At 39.6% G+C, this 20,144-nt stretch overlaps 2 protein-coding genes across 3 annotated transcripts; one reads left to right on the top strand and one right to left on the bottom strand.

The window, feature by feature from the left end:
- The first annotated feature begins 46 nt into the window (after nt 1–46).
- Nucleotides 47–15,794, top strand: LOC131882791 (P2X purinoceptor 4-like). 2 transcript variants are annotated; one of them, XM_059230054.1, is made up of 9 exons: nt 47–634; nt 5,537–5,605; nt 7,219–7,326; nt 8,928–9,050; nt 9,137–9,437; nt 10,311–10,601; nt 12,834–13,020; nt 13,639–13,793; nt 15,523–15,794. In XM_059230054.1, the coding sequence occupies exons 1-9, from the start codon at nt 382–384 to the stop codon at nt 15,731–15,733; spliced, it is 1,698 nt and encodes a 565-aa protein (XP_059086037.1). In that variant the 5' UTR covers nt 47–381; the 3' UTR covers nt 15,734–15,794. The 2 variants fall into 2 exon arrangements, with proteins under 2 accessions (XP_059086037.1, XP_059086038.1); XM_059230055.1 differs by lacking the exon at nt 5,537–5,605.
- On the bottom strand, nt 15,692–19,726 carry LOC131882794 (uncharacterized). The gene is made up of 2 exons (XM_059230058.1): nt 19,601–19,726; nt 15,692–16,901 (listed from the first exon to the last, which is right to left on the bottom strand). Exons 1-2 carry the CDS (start codon nt 19,661–19,663, stop codon nt 15,828–15,830), a joined length of 1,137 nt encoding a protein of 378 aa, XP_059086041.1. The 5' UTR covers nt 19,664–19,726; the 3' UTR covers nt 15,692–15,827.
- Between the last annotated feature and the right edge of the window lie 418 nt (nt 19,727–20,144).

Below are 20,144 nucleotides of genomic sequence, written 5' to 3'. Positions count from 1 at the left end.
CCCCCCCCCCCCCTCCCTCCACCAATCGAGGCGGCGGGGGGCTCAGTCAGTTCGTAGCTCAGTTCTATCGGGAACGTGGGACCAAGTGGAAGTCTCATCATCATTATTATCATCATAGCGTTGGCGCATGTGCAAGGAGACTCCAAAATTCCATCCAATTGACCAGATTTCATCTGTTCCATGTGTGCCGGCGAAGGATGTCTTTGAGTCAGTCCCATTGGGTACTGTTCTTATTGCTGTGGCCATTGTCCCTCTCCACGGTTGAACGGCATGCTTGCGGGCAGAGCGAGTCTTGAATTGACGGCATCCAGTGCTCAAACTCCGTCGAGGTGTGCCTTATACTCGTTGTAAGGATATGCATTGAAGATCAAATCAGAGGGTATGGGCGACTTCCTGCGATCCGCTTGGATCGCCATCATCCAGTATGAGACGCCAAGATTGGTCAAGATCCACAACCGCAAAGTGGGCTTGGTACGACGCATAATCCAGGCTGGGATCATCATGTATGTGGGCGTGTATGCTCTCTACCTTCAGAAAGGCTATCAAGAGTTTGGCCGGGTCGAGTCCAGTGTGACTACCAAGATCAAAGGTGTCATCCGTTCAGAACTCGACCCCGACTCCCACGATGACCCTTGTGAGTAGCAATGCATTCAAAAATGGTACACAGGGCCATCATGTTTCTGAAATAATTGTTTCATAAATACTTCTTGTTCCTGATGTTTGTTGGTTTTTGCTCATTTGTTGTGAAAATAGTGATTCTAGTTAAGTAATTCCGTAAGTCCATGGCAGAAAAAAACAGCTATCCAAAGCCAGGAATCTTTACATATATAGCTAAAGATTGTTATAGAAATGGGCAGTGCATGTACTGTAATGATATTGGAGGCGTCACCTTTGAAGTAAAGCCTTTGGTTGAAAAAAAAACTCGTATTTGTAAACGTCACTTGCTGGTGGTCTAATTGTGCTAAAAGAACAATATTAGATTGAAATTTGATAATCGTAATTGTGCTTTCTAATGATCTATATAAAAAATGAAAATTTTTACGCAATCAAATGTGTTTGTGGGCTAGGTTGGGTGGGATTCGCTCGCGTAATTACGGGGTTTTTAAAGTCGCACTCTCGCAACCATTCTCCGACTTTCTTCCCGTAGAGCACCTGATCTTCGTTTTTTGGAATATGTAGGTTAAAGGTGAAATGTGTCAAATTGTTCATTGTTCAACCATACAGGGCTCAATTCAAAATTCACACCACTATTCTGCCAGCCAACCAACTTCTAAATCTCAGAAAAAAATTCAGTCCAATAGTATTGATTCATTCTTTTCGATTTTGGCTTTTTTAAAGCATCGACCAAGGAATAAAAGAGTTAACCATGTGCGTGGGCACGTACGTAATGCACCGCCAACTTTTGTTGGGAAAGAGAAGTTTAACCGATGTTGCCAATGAACTGGGGCAACGCCAAGGATGCAAATCAGGGATCTCGTTTGAGCAACTCTTTTGTCAGCTCCCAATATTGAAAGAATTAAGGAAAGAACCCAATGGGAAAATGCGACAACGAAGAGTTCATCCGCATTGGTAAAATATTTTCTTTTATGAGGTAAGGCTGAATCTATTTTGGAAGAAAAAACATGTTAGAGGGACACTTTAGGGTGACCTAAACAAGTTTTCTTCTACCGCCCATTACCAACAAATGTTCATGAGCCTAAAATGAAGACCTTTTTCGTACAACTCAATCAAATAGTAGCACGCTAGCACCTTTTTCAACGGCTGTAAACGAGCCTCAAAAATTTGCTTCCAGTCCCGAGAGTGTCTTTTGCCTTCCAAACAAGTCTTGGACAAGAGTCCCACCAATCAATTTGAGGCTTAGCATGTGATGTCCTCATTACGTGGGCTCCTAATGACTAGCTTTCTCAGTGGAAAAACATTTCAATGCAATGATACAAATAAATTGCTGATTGGACGAGCGGGTGGCCCAAACTAATTTAATACACGGTTTTCGCCGATACTTTCTGTTTTTAATGAATAAGCAGGCTATATTGGCCGTAACATAGTCATGCAGGAAAACATATTGACATGTCATGACAAATGCGCTCTCATTCCTTGTAGTGTATGTTACACTCAAATTGAGGATTTTCAATGTGCCTCGACCATTTTCAAGGTCTGCCAACACAAATTCGTTGGTAGACCAAATATGATATAAAGATTGAAATGTAATAAATAGACGAATTATAACCTTTCATTTTAATAGTACTGGGGATTACATTCCCTGTAGCGGTTAGATAAGCCCGTGAAAAACCAAACCGAAAACCAAAAAAAAAGAACAAACTTTAGCATGTGTTAAACAATTTCAATTTTAAACCGTGTAGCGGTTTCATTTTTGTTGGATTAATTTCCCATTTGGCTCAATATTTATTTTTTGTATTTTAAATTTATATTTTTCAATACGCAGGTCATCATCTTGATTGATTTTGGCTTGGGTGTAGCGGTTTCATTTTTGTTGGATTAATTTCCCATTTGGCTCAATATTTATTTTTGTATTTTAAATTTATATTTTTCAATACGCAGGTCATCATCTTGATTGATTTTGGCTTGGGTGTCGTCAGACGTAACCAACACCAAGAATTTCACCAAATGGTTCAAAATTAAGACAGTCTTAAAAATTTGATTTATCACACGTGGCCTCTTTCAACCAAGACTAGATAAAGATTTTGATGGATAAGCCCATACTGTCTGCAATGCCATTTGTCTTTGAACATATTCAGCTGCGTGCTTCAATTAGGAAACCTCCGAATAAAGAGAGTTATTGAACGAGAGTTCCAAACGAATAGAATTTCCACACTGAAGGTGTGATATAGGATGTCACTTTGATCAAACAAAGCTTGAAAAGATCAAGAAATTTTTCTATCAAATATGAACTTCATGTCACTTAACTTTATAAATATTGATCAGTCAATTTGTCCATCAATCAGAGGGCCACTTGACCCACCTAATTGATCTAAGACAAATCTTTATAGGAACAATGATCAAACTTGCGATTCCACCCGTTATCAATGTGTTTATTTATCATTTTGCACTTTTCTCGCTATTTTCTCTTGTCAATGACTGGCAATTTAAGTAATCTTTGCTTTGTGAAGTCAATTTTGGGCTGGAGACACGCTACAAATTGACTTTTTGTTTTACAGTTGGAGTGAGCAAGGCCGAGCTTAAAATCTCATTCCTCGTATAGTTGTAACCTGAACCAACCAAGAGAAATGGATTGGCTTCGTTAGTACCCTTGTTGTTGAACTGATGTACGAGTGACGTTTCTGTCCAGTAGAGCTCTATGCAAAACCAATGGGGTAGCAAAAACATGCAATCTGAATATTGCGTCTCATTAAAGGGAAAAGCCTAATGATTTGCCATTTTGCACATAGAATATATTGTCAACCAGGTGGTTTATTATGATTCTCTGAAAAAAGTTATCGAACATATGCTCCAAGGCAGTAAGGTATGCTTGCTTTAGCATCTTCACAAAAACAATACTTTTACGCTTCCTCCCATTATGTTCTTTCTTTTCATATCTTTTTGATAGCTAACATGACATGACATTAACATGACAAAACGTGATCTCTCAGAAAGTGAATTGAAGTAAGCTCTTTTAATTCAACGATATCAACTAAAATTCTTCTCCTCTGCAAGTTTTGCTTCTGTACACTTTCCTTCCCTGGTTCGTTTGCTTGTCAAAACCCATCAAAAGAGCCATATTAAGCAAATAAAACTGAGCAAGCAGTATTTTGCTGCGCTTAAAAAAGACCAAAACCATTTCTTTTTAAAACCAGTAAAAGCACTTGTGGTCTCCAAGAAGACGGGCTCGGCTACGTTATTAATAACGCACAAAATGGATGAGGCGGGTTAAATCTCGTTCAACCAAATATGAATGCCTAGCACATAGGTAAATTGTAGTCATGTTGCATTCAGGCGTATTAGACCTAACCAAAAATGCCTCTTTCTATTGAAATTTATCATTTGACCTTACTTGTGATATTTCCTTTGACCTATTCAAATACGGAATGTTCGTAGATCTCCTCAACTAAAGGCGGGTCATTTTTTATATCATTTACTTGTAAAATGGATCGTTTCCATGTTATGTTGTTAACAGCTTACATTGCTGACTAAGAGCAGGTCGAAAATTCGATTTTTATTTAGTGTTTACTACATGAATTTTGGACGTATCTCCTGAGTACCCTGGGAATGATATTGGGCTCAAATTTGGCCAAGTTCATCTATTCAAGTAGATCTTGTGGTCTCGTATGAAGTGCTTATTTGGAATAAAATGAGCGGTTTAGGAGATAAGAAATGTTTATTTCCGTTCGCGGTCCACATCTAGAAGTTCGTAATAAAGCCAACCATCAAACATACTGAGGCTCTCTTTACTTGTCACAATGCGAGTGGCTCCTTATGAGCAAAGTCTAAACCGATTACTTTGTCTTCGATCATCTTTTGTTTGAATTATCAATAGTGCTAAGCATCGACCATACATTAAGGGATTCTTGTTTTTTACGAACCTACAGGGTGTTCAAGTGTGCTGCTAATTCTTTAACGTCATTTGATTTGTCACTACTTTGCTTGCATGTGCTCTAAAAACCACACGCACAACCAAACAGTAAAGAAATCAGGAGATCACAACCAGGGAGCAAGTACCAAATTGGGGCATAGCCATTGATTGGGCAACAATCGTTCATGATTTCATTTCCCGTATAACAGACTAATATACGTAGATAACCACAAGGCTTGCAAAGTCCCTCGCAAAATGGATTTGTGAACAAGGCTCAATACCACTTTATTCGACATCCTCAGAGACTGTTGACACTTCAAGGAGGACCTATCTGTAGAGAATTTGTCAACGCTGAGATCAAAAATGACGGCACTTTTGTGCCAAGAGGTTTGCACGTTTTTTAGTAAGAGCAGTTGCAAAGACCACTTTTATATGGGTACTTTACCACTAAAATTGCTCAAATTTTCGTTTTTTTACCGTTTTCCTGTCCCAATATTAAACAACTTACCCTGCATTTTAGGCTGAAGTTGACAGTTGTCTTAAGCAAACCTATTGATGTTTGAGAGGATTTTGAAACATTAATTTTTTGCCTGAATGAACTCTTGCAAGAATTCTAACGCCCATGTCCGAGATATCATGGATTACCGATGGCTTTTGAACAAAAGAGGGCCTATTGCAATGTTAAACAATCGTGTGGCGGCATTTTTCTTGTTTTCCAACCATGCCCATCTAAATCTTGATGATTGAAAAAGCGAAATTGAATTAGAATTAGAATTCAAATTCAAATTCCCGTGCGAGAACATCGCATTTGACTTTGGAACCGATTTCGAACCCATTCCGTGCATGTTCTCTTTTCCAAGTTCCATTCTCTTGTCGACGACTGCGCAAGCATAACCAAGCATTGATGTGGCACGTCTTCTCCTGTAGTTCCATGTACACAAGTATACATACCATGATAGTTATCCCAACAGAGAATAGTGTAATATTGTGCTCCTCTTTATTTTTTAGATTCCATACACAAGGACTTCCCTAAAGCTCTGAATGCTCATGGGCGAAACTGGTTCACCAATTTGAAAGGTTAACTTGCCGTTTGACAACGTCCGGCCCAAAATGTGTGCTTGTTTAAAAAGCTGTTTTTGTCTTTGCTCATGTTTCCGATTGCCTGAATTTTGATTGCAAATCTGTTTCCACGACATTTCTGAATGACACAAGCTCAGTAGATATCATTAAACATCTCAGCCTACTACATCATTTTATAATAAGAGCATAAAGAATGCTCAAGGCACCGACCAATTCATGGTCCTTGCTCTATGTGTTGGTTTAGAAATCGAACCCGTTAATCTTTCCTTTGTCATTTCTGGCCAATGTTTAGGAAAATTTATTTGCACAGAAAATATGGCAAATGTGAGCAGCTACCCTGACTTCAGATTACTTTTTTCCCTTCATCTGCCTGGGTTCTATTGATGAGTAAAAGGAATCACAAATATGTTTTCGCAAAAAAATGGCCGAGGATTAAAAAGTTGAAAAAATGAATCATTCAGAGAATGTGATGTTTGATGCAATCGTCCTCTTTTGTTTATTCAATAACTCTTTTTCGTTTCTATAGGAAATGTTTGAATATACGAAATTAAGAAATCACCCGTGGAACCCGTTTTGACGACAATGGGATCTTTTAAGAATGTGATTGAACTCCAGCTTAAATGAAACGTGATCTATTCTCAATTTACTACCACCAAGGCACGTAGCAGTAATATTTTAGACACATTAGTTAACTTGTCCCTGCTTGTCACCCCTGACCCTAAAATTAATCATGTTCTGCCTTGTGGGAGCATCACATTTTTTACGCGATTACTGATAATTCCGTGATTCAAATCATGAACTGGCGAATTGTAATTTTCTTAAAATAGTAAGCAGCCACCCTTTCTATGATTTAATTAAAAAAAGGTAATTCAAGGCAAATCTAGACGTCAGGCATGCCATATCGGGTGGCCCCAGACCATTTTAACAATTGTGTCCTCGACACCCCTTCGTCTTTTTTTCAATAGGTTAGCTAACTAAAGAAAGCCGATAGCGCAATTACTTGAACAGTGTTTCCATGTCCGCACAATGGCGTGCAGCTCGTATCGCATGCTGGATGTGAAATGAACAGTTGGATCAGCACCCAAACTGATAGTCTGTGGAAATTACACGCTCGCCTAAGCATGTCTCATTCGAAAGCAATCAAGAAGGCATTTCAAAGAGAGGTTCATCATTCACCAAGGAAAGAAAGACTGCTTCTAACAGTCTTATAGTCCAGACACACGCTAATAGTCGTACTGCTCTCAGACTGTCACTGCCATCCATTGCTCATCCAGACCTCGTCGACCTTGCGAATCTTTCTTTTGAGTGTTCCAAAGGCCCACCCCTTATCCTGATCCTCCTTCTCCTGCTACTACCATCTCTCTAACTCTCTCGCTAAATGAAGTGAAGATTGTTGACCTGTTGTGGTCATTTCACAAGGCTTTCAACGCTTTCTCGGTGTTGTTTTGGCCTTGTTGTTGTTGCGTTCCGAGGTGACGTTTCTCATATTGCTTCTCTCTTAGAATGTTGTTTCTAACCAAGTCTCAAGAAGGAACCGCGTTGCATTCTTGGCGTGAGATTTGTGGCAAACCCAATTTGGCTTGACATTTCAGTTTCTCTATCCCTTTTAGCGTTGTACACGCGGATCTGGGATGTGGCAGATTACGTCATTCCGGCGGCGGAAAATGGAGCCTTCTTTGTGGCCACAAATGTCATCATAACTCCCAACCAAACGAGGGGTAGGTTCTGCATGATCCCTATGATATCTAAAGTGTGAATCGATCTGCCCCGTGATTGAAAATAGCCAATTTTCGGCTATTTTGGTTCCTTTTACGGAGATGGTTTAGGGAAGAAGAAGGTCAATGTACTGAATGCTAATGAAGATTATGGAACAAACAGTTCCGCTTTGATGGAATCATGCTCATCTCTTTTTGATGAGAGCTTAAAGATAACAACTCACTTTTACTGAATGCAAAACAGATTCAATAAAGCTGCCTTATGCAATGATTAGGAAATTTCCACCAATCGACTCACCAGATCTTCTTGAACATGTCTTGACTACTTCTCATGTACCTACATGTAACGACAGTTTGCACAAATGAAACGTGGACAGAGTCCTATCACGAATAAATTTACAATGGTCGAAGATTGCCTATATAATCTTGATTGTAGACCATAAAGCTTTCGCTCCCTGCAGTTTTGGTTCATGTTGTCATGGACAGTATTACTTTTAGGCGTTCTTCAAAATACATACATTGATAAATCAGCGCCCTAGTGCGTCGAATGGATGGCAATGGCTGGAGCCATTATACTCGTTCATCTCAATTGATTGGATGGAGGGACAGAAAGTTGGACCGATGGAGGAAAACGGTCCTCAAGAAATTTTCCCATGTTACCATGTAAAGCTCTGAATTGACTATAATACAAAAGAAATGGGCGAGCAGGTTAGAATAAAACTAGTAGACACATCCCCCATTGTCTCATATTTCCGGGACAAATATGTCTGTGTCTCATCTGATGCAACACATTTTGGAGCGAAGTCAATATCAACTTTGTTTATGAACGTCTTGGATGAAATAACTTTTAATTAAGATCCCGAGTTTCTAAGGATTTGACCCTGAGGGAAGTTGGTGCTATTGTTTTGTTGGTTGGGACAGGCTTTTCCAAGCAAAACTAATTGAGGAACCCAGGCGACCGGAAATATGCAAGAACAAATAATGGACAGAACATCAAGCCCAAGATTTGCTGAGAGCAGCTTACAACCCTTGGATCAAAAACACAAAATGAACTTGTATGGTGTTTTTTTCAATTGGAAAATATCTGTCCATTTATCTCAAGGGGCACGACCATATCTATGAATTGGATCACTGCTGCATTTATAGTTGAGGCAAAGTTATATCAGAAAACAAGTAAATGAAAAATCAGAGCGTGGTTTCTGATAAAGATTCTGAAAGGAGTATCATTAGTTTCTGAGAAAATAGCTAGTTTTTATCCTCTTAGTACGTCTATCAAGGTGGAAAAAAGTCATGGTTAATGAGCAAGGTTTAAAATGAAATGAGTCGTGCTCTTCCACAATGAAAAGAGTTTGGTTCAAATTTCCTGCCCAAAATGATCATCACCCTGCTTAGCCACTACTCATCTCCTTAAAAAGCCGCAGTACTTCAAGGCCAATATCGGAAATTAAAGAGATCAATCTGGAAATCAAAGGGAAGAGCTTTTTGTTAAAGTTGTTTTTGATCTATTAAAAAATGCTTACCAATGTAAACGATCCTAAACAACAAGGCCCTGTTCTAAATTGCCTGGCAAAATTATAAGATGGTTCGTTCGTTCTCTATTGAAGGTCTCTGCCCTGAAGATAACAACGATGTCAAAGGTGTAACGTGTGAGCCAGATGAGTCCAACTGTGATCTATTTGAAGGGAAGGTTCGTCTCTCCCGGCCAAAGGTCAAACCTACCGCCCCAGGTAACATTCGCTCAGCTGAGCATTTTCAATCAGCTGTTGCTATTAAGAGTGTTGCCAATTTGTACTTTTTTTCCTCAAACCCGAAGACCTCAAAACTAGAATCGAGTTTGAGGCCATGGATTTGCTGTTTTCCAACGAAACCACAGAGGACGAGGACAACGGTATGATGAATAAAACCAACTCACAACCAATGACTGTCACCGAGACAAACGCACTTATTGGCACCAGGGCTCCTCTCACCACCAGAACCGCCACAACCCCTCTCTCCACAGCGTTTCGTCCGCTTCTGACACGCAAATGCCACGGGAAATCGCGAGCCTGTCCCAAAGGAAAGATTGTATACAAAGCCCATGGGCCATTAACCGGTTATTGTGTACCCACAGACAGGTGAGAGATTGTATTTTGAGTGAATTTTGAATGCATTAAAAATATGGCCTAATTACAAAAAGGTCATTCTTTTTCGTCCTTTCTCCACTTTCCTACCACGTGGAACCAATTGGAACCACGTTGCCTGAATTCCGTGAATGTTTTATTGTTTTGCTAGCTGCGTAAAAGGATCTTAAATATTTCGTTCAAAAAGGACACTTTTCTGGCTAAGTCTGGTCGATTTGGGAAGGTTGAAGGCTGTTGGAACGCAAATTTCTAGTATTCTATCAGACAAGGACTAACGTTTTTTAGGCTTGCACAGAAAGTAGTTATGGTAATTTACCAATAACCAATAAAGAAATAGTTATGGTAATACATCAATAACCAATAATAGAAAACATAGTAGCCACAAAAGTCAAGTGTTGGCCAAAAAGAGGCTTCTCCTTTTCTTTTGATGTCGTTTTCCAAATTTATTTTCCATATCTTTGCAATGGCCATATTGCACTTCTGAGCTGATCAGTTGGTGAGAATAGAAACTTTCATCGAACAAATCTCAAGAATCCTAAAAGTCATTTATAAGTACTCGCGTTTGTCAGTAAAACCATTATTGGAAATGCATGAACCATATCGGAAGCTTTCAACAATCCAGAATGTTACAAGTTCGCCAACCTCGAGCGGCGGACTTTTTCCCATGTTCTCCATATGAGCGGTCCCAAAATATGAATAAATCACAATGGCCTTGTTCCATCTTGACCATTGGCCCTGAATGCTAGTCCCTTTTTCCTTCTCAATGGGTGTTCCAACTTCTTCTTACCAAATGTTTCCGTTCCTTACCGATCTTTACCCACGTATTGGTACTGCACTGGTACTGTACTCCCGCCTTCAAATTTCCAGGCCCAATGCTCGTCCCGGTGTTCATTCTTGCGAGGTCGAGTCTTGGTGTCCGATTGAGGTGGACCGTTTACCTTTGGGCAAGAAACGTGCCCTGATGGCCGATGCGGCCGACTACACGGTGTTCGTCAAAAACTCGGTGGCTTTTCCATATTTTGGGCCACAGTTCGTCCGGAACAACCTGATCTCGAACAATGGCCGCCCTTGCCTTTTCAAGAAGGATCGGCCGGATCCCGGATGTCAGATTTTTCGCTTGGGAGACATGGTCGAACTTGCCGGAGGAAATTTCAGCCAGTGAGTTCAGAAAAAGAGATATCATGAAAATGGATTCGATTCATTGGGAAGTGTTTTTTCGCACCTCAGAGAGACCCAGCAACCACGTGCAGTGGCTTACAATGGCACCCCTGCATCCAGGCTGACCATATTTTAATCAATGAACCTCGGGGACCCTGTTACTATTTCACAATAATTGCACTCCATTCCCGGTTTCCCATCATCTCGCGCCAGTTGTCTTTGTGTGCATATACCAGAGACCCATGGCTCTCAATTTGGTTTAAATTGCCCAAAGTGTTGCTGCTTTCTCAGGCATGGACCGACTCCACAAATAACAATGTCTGGCTAGTAAAAAGTTACTTAGATTACCCACAAGTCTAACACTAGCGTTGGCGGTATACACAAATAAAAACAAACACCGTTAGATGCAAGTTCCAATACCTAATACATTTATTGCCTGTTTCCTAAATAGAATGGGAATGGTGAATAGACTTTTCTAAAAGTGCTGATAGTTGATAGTTGAATTGGGAACTAATGTCTCGGCTACAAAAATCTCTCTGGCCACTTAGTTTGAATGTCAGCTAAGGATTGAAATAGGCAATGGCTTTGTTTGTGTTCATTTGATTTGTTGAAACTTCAAAGGTATCCAGATCCGCCAACTCTAATTCGTTGGTCGATCAAATGATACATGAAAATAAGGTGAAGTAAAATGAATAAGTTTTTCGTCTTGATATGCTGGGCATTCCATTCCCAGTAGCGATAGGAAGTTCGAAAAAAAGGTCATTTGTAAAGAAAAAGGCTCGAACTGAGGTGTCAGTCTTTCATTCTTATTTTCTTACATATTATCGAGCTCACCTTTTAATCCTGAGTCCAGTGATTGATTGCACAACCAATCCTTAAAAAAAACTACAATTCCAAAATTTTGGCATTTGACAACTTACAAGAGGATTGTCCCAAAAGTTGTTTTGCTTCTTTTAGTTGTTAAAAGAAAAAAGAAAACTAAAGGCCCCTCTAGCGTAGTAAAGGGTATTTTTGATGGCTCTTTGGATCTTTATCATTACACCATTCTTAAACATGATGGGATAAAAATTACTTTGTAATACAAGAACGAGTTATTGAAATTTAGCTACATATTATTCCGTTACTTTTGCCCTCTGATACTGTCCATTACACTTGATCTATAGATGTTTTTGTGATCGTGCCGCTGTCAACTGCAGCTTAATTACACATTTCCATGCCCTTAGGCGCTGTATAACTGATATCTCCTCCAATGGAGTACACCATTAATTCATTTCCTAAATATGATTGCCTTGACCATAGTGATTCTCTTTGACCAGGGTGACTGCACTTTTGACATCTTCCTTGACAATACACGTATATTGTCCAAAAAGTCATTGTTGTCAGGTTATTTTATTTTATTAGAACAAGCCTTAATTTGATTCTGTCTTAAACCAGCAGATTAAAAACAGCAGGGCGACCTGATGGTTAACTCCAGGAAACATTTTGGCCCTTGAACGAAGAAAAAAAGAAACTTTAGGGCATGTCAAATGAATGAAATTCAAGGAAAAATGTGGCCCGGTAACCTGATTTGGGGGATTTTGGGGGAGGGAGAACTAAGACAAACATCGCAGTCAACTCGGACCATTCGCCCATTGAATTTTCAATAATCGAGTGATTTTGAGTGAGCTGTGTTGCAAAACCCAACAAAATGAACATGTTTGATGTAANTCAACTCGGACCATTCGCCCATTGAATTTTCAATAATCGAGTGATTTTGAGTGAGCTGTGTTGCAAAACCCAACAAAATGAACATGTTTGATGTAATTCGGTGTACACACTATGAAATTGACTCCATACTTTATTGCAATTTCCTTAGACAAGCAAGTAAAATGAAATAAATGTCAAAATTAACTGTATGCACAGTGCGGTTTGGCTGGGCATGTTGGCTTTGATTTTACTCCATGGAATAACGGCAGTTGTTCATGGACGCGTTCATTTGACAAACCCTATACATCGTGCAGTTTACATATCATGCAAAAGGAGGAATTACTCAAAGCAATTGTAATTACTTATGGCAGCTTCAATTTAAGTCACCGAAAGTTTTCAATTCATTATTCGACCGCTTTGTAAAACCTGTTTTGTAGCTTCATATTTCAAACTCTCCAGTGAAATTTGATTGTGATCTTAAAGACGCCCAAGCTATTCTGATTATGAACAAATTTGTTCTTGAATTTTGTCTGTCATTTATTTCAGCATGGCCATCAAAGGAGGCGTGGTGTCGTTGTCAATTGCTTGGCATTGCAATTTGGATTATGATTTCATGCAGTATTGTCTGCCCAAATACTCATTTCGAATCCTGGATGATTTTGGATGGAACTTTCGTCATGCCAAATACCACGAAGAGCACAGACGAAGCCTTTACAAGTTGTACGGCATCAAGGTAGAGCTATGAATGAGCTACTTATCTTGTTTGTCATAATCTCGTGCTTATATCTAAAGATGGGCGTTATTTAGTAAGCCTTTGATACTGGCGTTAATCATTGGGAGTGTATCTCTTGCTCTTAAAGCACTATCATTAACTGTCATTGCTTTCCACATTCATTCTCGTAAGTGCAGTAGTTGCCAGTATTCAATTTCAGTTTTGAAAAATTGGAGGTATTGCTTACAAGTTTTGTTGGTAACTTTTTCTACTTCTTTTTGACTGAGCGATGGTTCAAATCCCAATCGCAAACTAAACAAAAAACAAAAACAAAATTTAATTAAGCTTGAAATCAACGGTTTGCATTTTACCCCTAGATGACCATCTATGAACGCTAACACGTTTTCTTAACCATAACTTTCATGTACGTATACGACAAATAGATAGTATGAGATAGTATGAGTACAAATGAGATAGTATATGGAAGCCCATGGCGCACTCACCAAGGCCCGAGGTCCCCCATTCATTGACAAAGGAAATGGGATCCCGTCCAGTCGCCGATACCCTCGACCCTTGACTCTATCTGGATCTCTGTATAAACGCAGATCTCTCAAGATCTCTCTCATTCTGATGTTCCAGTTCATCATTACGGTGGAAGGTCGGGGTGGAAAGTTCAACTTGAAGAATATGATCCTCAATATTGGTTCTGGCTTGGCTCTCTTGGGAGTGACCACCATCATCTGTGACTTTCTCTTGTTATATGTCAAGGAGAGGAGAGTCGTTAAACAGAAGAAGTAAGTTATTTTCAGTATAGGAACAACACGTTCATAATGAGATACTGGAGTGCTTTCAAACAACAACTAGGGCGGGGTAAACAAATAGATCTCTTTTCCGGGAACTCAAGCTCGTCTTTTTGGCCCCAAGCTAACGAGAAAGTGCCAAAAACAGTCAGCCTTTAGCACAAGAGTGGGTGGTTGTATAAGAACCTTTGGAAAAGACCGGATCAATGAGTTATTGGTCCTGGATAATAGATCTCGGTTACACTCAGAACCACCGGCTTCACTTCTTCACCTTCCCTGGCCGGAGGAACAATAATTGATGGAGTAAGGTTATTAAGCAAGTCAACAGATCAATCACGTCTTGAACACTGCCTATAAGACAAAATGTAACACGCTCCTTCAGACAGGCTGACTTTGCCAAGAAAATGCCACGTCTAATTAGGACAGGAAGCACTTTCATCAACGCTTACGTTGACTAACTCGCTTCGTGGGCGTGGATAGAATAACTATTTATTCAATGGCAGTTGCTTTCTTTCCATGAATGAAGTTTATAGAAATGAGGCTTGAAGAAAGTCGATATGGTGGAGATACCTGTGCCGAATTTGCCCTTTCATGCCAACAAGTTTGTCCAAGTACCACTGGCAACAAAAGGACATCAAAAGACAACCAAGTTTAAGAAGATGTTCAACATGTAGACTTTTTGAAGTCCAAACTTAAAAAAACTTCGTGCAAAGAGAGCGACTGCCATAGAATACGCAATTTTCCATTGTGTAAACAGCTATTCTAGGTAGACCATTGACTCAAAACAATTAGAAGCCAACGTTTGAATTATCGAAATCTGCACTCTCATCACTAGTGACTAGAAAGCTACTTTCAAACCACTCCTGAACAGACAGCCCCCCCCCCAAAAAATTCCCAACATTGGCGTTTAGTTTCCTTTGCATTGATGAGAGTCAAGATTCTAACCATGACAACCGGTTTTCATAAAAGAAAAAGGCTTGTGTGCACACCATTTGGTAAATTTAGCGTCACTTGTTTTGGTTTGTGCCAAAAAGATTGTTGCTTTGGAAACTCTACACCTATGCCCTCCCTTAGGGCCTCCTGTTCTACCATTGTAGACTCCACCTGACAGGCTCAAATAGTCCTGTTGGCACCCTGTTACTAATGTTAGAGACAAGTGTCAAAAATGATTATATGACGATCGATTACTTCATACTTGGGTGCATCCAAGTTCTTTGAGGGTCAAACCTTCATTTTTGGAGGATATTCCAAACCTATTGATCCATGGTTGAAATTGAATACACAAAGCCGCGCCCATCCTTGTATCTACGAGGAGAAAGCATAAGGTAAAGGTTACACCATAAACTTTGTAACATCCAAATTGATTGGGCCAAAGTGAGGCTCTCAGATTTTAAAGAGCTCTTCACGGATAATTGAAACTTGATTGAGCCTCCAGTTTACACATATAAACTCATTCTTTATGGTCCTATAATGAATATGTTATGGCCTTTTTCCAAGGCCCTTCCTGGCACCCTCTTTTAGAGATGATAATTGTTTGCCCTTGATGCAATTCTCCAGAATTGAAACATTGTTCAGGTTTGTATCAAGATGGACGTTTAAAAATTGTTGTTTCAACCTGGCGAAGGAGAGCCTGTTTGCAGTACTTCTCTGATACTCAGGTTAAGACGTGATGTTAAATTCTCGTCATGGCAAGGTAACATTTGTTCCTCTCTGTTCATTTCAGATATGATTACGTGACCCCTGAGCATCCCAAGCCAACTAGTTCGAACGGGAAAAAAAACGGAGACGCAAGCACCGAGAATCCCAATCTCAAACTGATTCGAGACAATTCGGAACATTCCGTTCTCCGAGGAATCAACCGAGAAGTGTCCACCATGTCATCACTAGCCCCTCTCGCCTCGCAAGAACATATTGAACTACATGTGAAAGATTAAGAATGCTTTGGTTGTTCAATGCGCACTTCACAAAATATATATTCTATGTCTTTCCTGGTCACCCACCACTCATTTTTTGTCTGCCAATCGAAATCTAATCTTGGTAATTCCAGCCCTGCCGCTTCATCATCCGGCCCTTGGTTTGGGCATTCTTGGGCCTTGCCGTTGCGGCCGTCGAACCCTGCTGGTCGCCGATGGTGAAAAAACTGGGCGATGCGGTACTGAAGACACTGACCACTTTAGTGGTATTCAATCCAGCCTGGGGTTCAAGTGGTATGGTTGGATATCCGTGGTGAAGGTCTTTGATGGGCTGTCCGTAAGAATTTACATTGATTGAAGAATTAGATGACGACGACGACGACGAATTATTCTCCTTCACCGGAGCCCATTCGAAGGATCGATATTCTTGTTCAATTGGATCATGACTTTCAATTGACCCCTGAGGCACTCCGTAGGAATCCTGGTCTGTAAAACCATCCCCTTCTAGGGTATCGTGGATCACCTCTATTTGAGAGCCATCATATCCACCCACATCGCCATGGTCAACATCATTATTCCCTGAACCGTGAGATGAGGCAAAAGAGCTGGCCGAACTGGCCGCTTCGTGAGCGTCATTTGCGGCTCCTTGGGCCTCAGAGAGACTGTGGAGGGCCAAAACCTGCTTGTGAGCTAAAGCATTTGCTCGCTCTCGAGCTTCAGCCGCCACGGCGCGTTGGTCAACTTCGATGTGGGCTAATGTGTTGACCACTTTCAGCGCTTGGTCAGCTATGTGTTCAGCTGACGACGCTAAACTCTTGATAGCGTTGACGTGCGTCAACAGCTGATCTTCCAGGATGTGGAGACTATGGGAAACTTTGGACAACTTGGAAGCTAAGGCCGACGACGTGAATGATTGGGAGTGTGCCTCCTGAACGGCATTGGAGAGCTGGGCAGCCCGCTCGTGTTGAACCGCCACCACTGCATTGGCTTCAGCCGCGGCCAATTTGGCCTCATTGGCTAAAGCCACGGACACATACTTGGAGGCTTTTTGGGACGCCAGATATTGGGAATTTCGCGCGAACTGGGCTCGATTTGAGGCCACTGACGCATGGCCATCTTTGTACGGCGCAAAGTAACCAGTCAATGGTTCGGCCTTGGAGACAGATTCCACTTGGTTTGGATGGTAGCCCTGGAAAATGAAGAAAATGGGTACTGCTGAAAACTAGATTTAGAAAATATTCTTTCCTGGATGGTTTAGTAAACAAGAATAGGCGAAAAAGTTCCTATTTGGATTTTATTACTGAACATCAAAGACTGGATGGCCTTATGTTTAGATTTGCCTTTGTTTGGTCCTTTTGCTTCCAAAGTTTTTATAATGGGATCACAATTTCAGATGCATTAAAGTAGCTTAAAACACAGCAGAATTGGTCAAAATTGAAGAATGCCAGAAAAATTAAGATTAACCGTCATCAGACCGTCCGGGTCATGCAAGAATCTTAAGTTGAAGACACCATGTAGAGGTTTAAGCGAAAACGCGTTTTGATATCTACAATAATCCTCAAAAATAGTCAGCCAATGATTTCATTTGCGAATAACGTTATACACGTTAGGAACATAAATGGCCTAATAAATTGGCTTCAGGTTGACTCCAAAACATTTGACCGATCTCAAGCGAAGCAGAATCATTAACCCTAACAAGACATGTTTTGTTTACATTTCTTTTTAAAATGTAATCCGTCAGTATGAAGCATTAACAAATATGTTCGCTCTCCTTTTCATGTTCTTTACAAAACTTAATGACAAGTTTTAGAAGTCAATCTAGACTATTTTGGCCGCTTGGAGAAAGTTCACCCCTATCGAAATGTACAAACAGATACTCGGCCAAGTAGAGCAAGTGGTTTTAGGACAAAATTTTCTGATTGAATACCCAACAGACCCCTCACATGACAAAAATTTGAAACTTTAGGTACTTCATTACTAAGTTCTAGGTACTAGATGCATGCTTGTATTGGTGAAAACTATCAAGGCAGAAATTGATTTTGTGTGTCAACGTGGACTTTGAACTTAGTCAAGGACACTAAAGCAAGGAAACGCCACTTTTTGTGATCACCAAACCTTTCTCGCCAAGTAAGGCCTAAACTTTTGCCGCTGAAATTTTTGAATGTCAGTTATTGGCGTAATTATTGAACAAAATATGTGACTAATATCATTTTCGTAACCATTGATGGTATGTGCTTAAAACCAGGCATTCAGATAAACTTAAAATGACTTTAAACATGTCTTAAAGTACAACAACTGAAAAGTGCTAATTAGGTTTTCTTGATAAAACAAGAATTTGCTCAAAACACAATCAATAAATTCTCTTTTGCCAAAAATATTATTTGTAGAAAATTCTTTCAGACACATCTTGACCAAATTTCAAGTAATTTGACGCATTTGTTATGAAACTATGGTTCTCACTCTAGGAATGGCCCTCAATCCAAAAGTAGACATACTGTAGCTCAGAGCTACATATTGTTCTTTAAACTCATTTGGATGCTTCATAATCATGAAATAATAATTTTAAGAGATATGGCACCTGTTTTATTTGACTATTTTGGTATTTTGGATGCTTTTGCAAGAAAAACAATTTATTGGAGTCCAAAGTGCAAATTGAGATCTAGTCTACTGTACTTTGATATTTCTCTGTGCCCCTTAAATAATGCCTGCCTTTTATGCAAACTTCCTAAAAAGTAGAAATTTAAACTCTACAAAAAGATAACTCATTCATTTCTCACCAATGCCGCCTGATGTTTTTTGTCAAATGTGTGGGTTTAGACAAAATTATCAATTGTCCATCCAAGATATTCTAATATGTTAACATTTATGTACATGCACTTTTATTGCTTATTCTAAACCTTTTTTTACATTTTGTCAGTGTACATTACCCATCATTTAATAAAATGACTCTTGATGATTTTCTATCTATGTGTTTTTTTGAGCCAATTTTACACAATATTTCACCAATTTCAATCAAAAAACAATTTGATTGTTTTTGATTAATTTGATGTTCATTATTCTTCTGACTTTCAAGAATAATTTAGAAATATTTAGTATATGGACGGAGTTGTATATCAAGGAGATCATTATTTAATCAAAAACACCTTAATGTACTATGCAGTACGGATAATCTTGTTTTATTCATACTGGAGTTTATGTCTTTATTCAACGCAATGGCCTAAGTTAGCGGTGAGGGGAAATCCGTGTCGTTTCCTCTCTTTAGAGTCCCTGACTTAGTCTACGTCAGCTTGAGTAAGACTAAATCGCTAAAGATTTCCTTTTTTTTTGTTTGCAATCGAGTTGAAATAGGTGTGATTTTTGCATCGCTTTGGAAGCGGCAAGAATTTTTGAGGCATCCCATTGTATTTTCAATCAAAAATTTGAGGATATACTCGTATTTAACATGGGATGGGTCAAATAGTAACATGTTTGAACTCAATATAATGTTTGTCGTATTGGGTTGAACTATTGTCGTACACAATACGTGTACGGTTACTTTTCCACTATTTGTTGCATGGATTAATGTTTACCGAATTTGTCAATATTCTCTTATATTGTTGTTTGAGGATCCTGAGACTTTTATACAAAAGATGAATTTATTACGACATATTCATTTAGTGCTTATAGTTCCTCTGGGTTGATGATATTGGACCCTTCTCATAAGCACATAAAACTTCAAACCAGGAGTGTCCGTGACTTCGATTTGATCTATCACGAGTGACAGATCTTTCTTCCCAATACTTGGTGTAAAAATCAACTTTGTATTTGAGCAATGGTTATTTAAAAGCATGTATGACAACCACGGCGTAAAAAAAGATCTTGAAGCTGAGTTTATCGGTAAATACTTACTGGCTTATCCGACAATGCCAAACACACCAAGGAGAAAAATATCGTTGTTTCCAGACCAACCATGTTTCTTGAACTACCAACAAGTCTTTGATTTTCCTCACATGTTATGGCCACCAGATCTTGAATGCAGTCCACTGGGGGGAAAAGGTTATAAAGTTTACTCACTTCAAGAGAGTTGAAAAATGAGGATTTAAGTGTTGCTTCACACCAATGTTAAAGGCAGTCTTATATTTTGGTTGAATGTTTCAGCTTTAAGTAGAAGAGCATATACTTTTTATCAGTGTTACAGAGTCATTAAGGTTTGAATAAATCCGAGTAAAAGAGACAAACGGGGGGTGAAAATAGTCGTGAGGCGTTAAAACAAAAAGAACCAATTGCAAAGTGTCAAATGAAGCACTTCTTGGACTGCACTTTTCCGTCTCATCCAACGCCTCTCGAATACAAATGTAATCCATAGACTTGGGCTCGTTAAATGGCACGAAGGATCGTTACGCTGGTCATCATGTGAAGGGGTGGGTTACACTTGTAACTTGTCGAAAAGAAA

The sequence above is a fragment of the Tigriopus californicus genome, chromosome 6 (genome assembly GCF_007210705.1).
Source record: "Tigriopus californicus strain San Diego chromosome 6, Tcal_SD_v2.1, whole genome shotgun sequence".
In the NCBI taxonomy this organism is placed as follows: domain Eukaryota; kingdom Metazoa; phylum Arthropoda; class Copepoda; order Harpacticoida; family Harpacticidae; genus Tigriopus; species Tigriopus californicus.
This window is presented reverse-complemented; position numbering and strand designations above follow the sequence as displayed.

Coding starts and splice junctions, on each gene's coding strand:
- LOC131882791 (XM_059230054.1), top strand. CDS start 382: ATGGGCGACTTCCTGCGATCCGCTTGGATCGCCATCATCCAGTATGAG. Junction 9,051..9,136: donor GGTCAAACCTACCGCCCCAG/GTAACATTCGCT, acceptor TCAAACCCGAAG/ACCTCAAAACTAGAATCGAG. Junction 13,021..13,638: donor ACAAGTTGTACGGCATCAAG/GTAGAGCTATGA, acceptor CTGATGTTCCAG/TTCATCATTACGGTGGAAGG.
- LOC131882794 (XM_059230058.1), bottom strand. CDS start 19,663: ATGGTTGGTCTGGAAACAACGATATTTTTCTCCTTGGTGTGTTTGGCA. Junction 16,902..19,600: donor TGGCATTGTCGGATAAGCCA/GTAAGTATTTAC, acceptor TTCATTTTCCAG/GGCTACCATCCAAACCAAGT.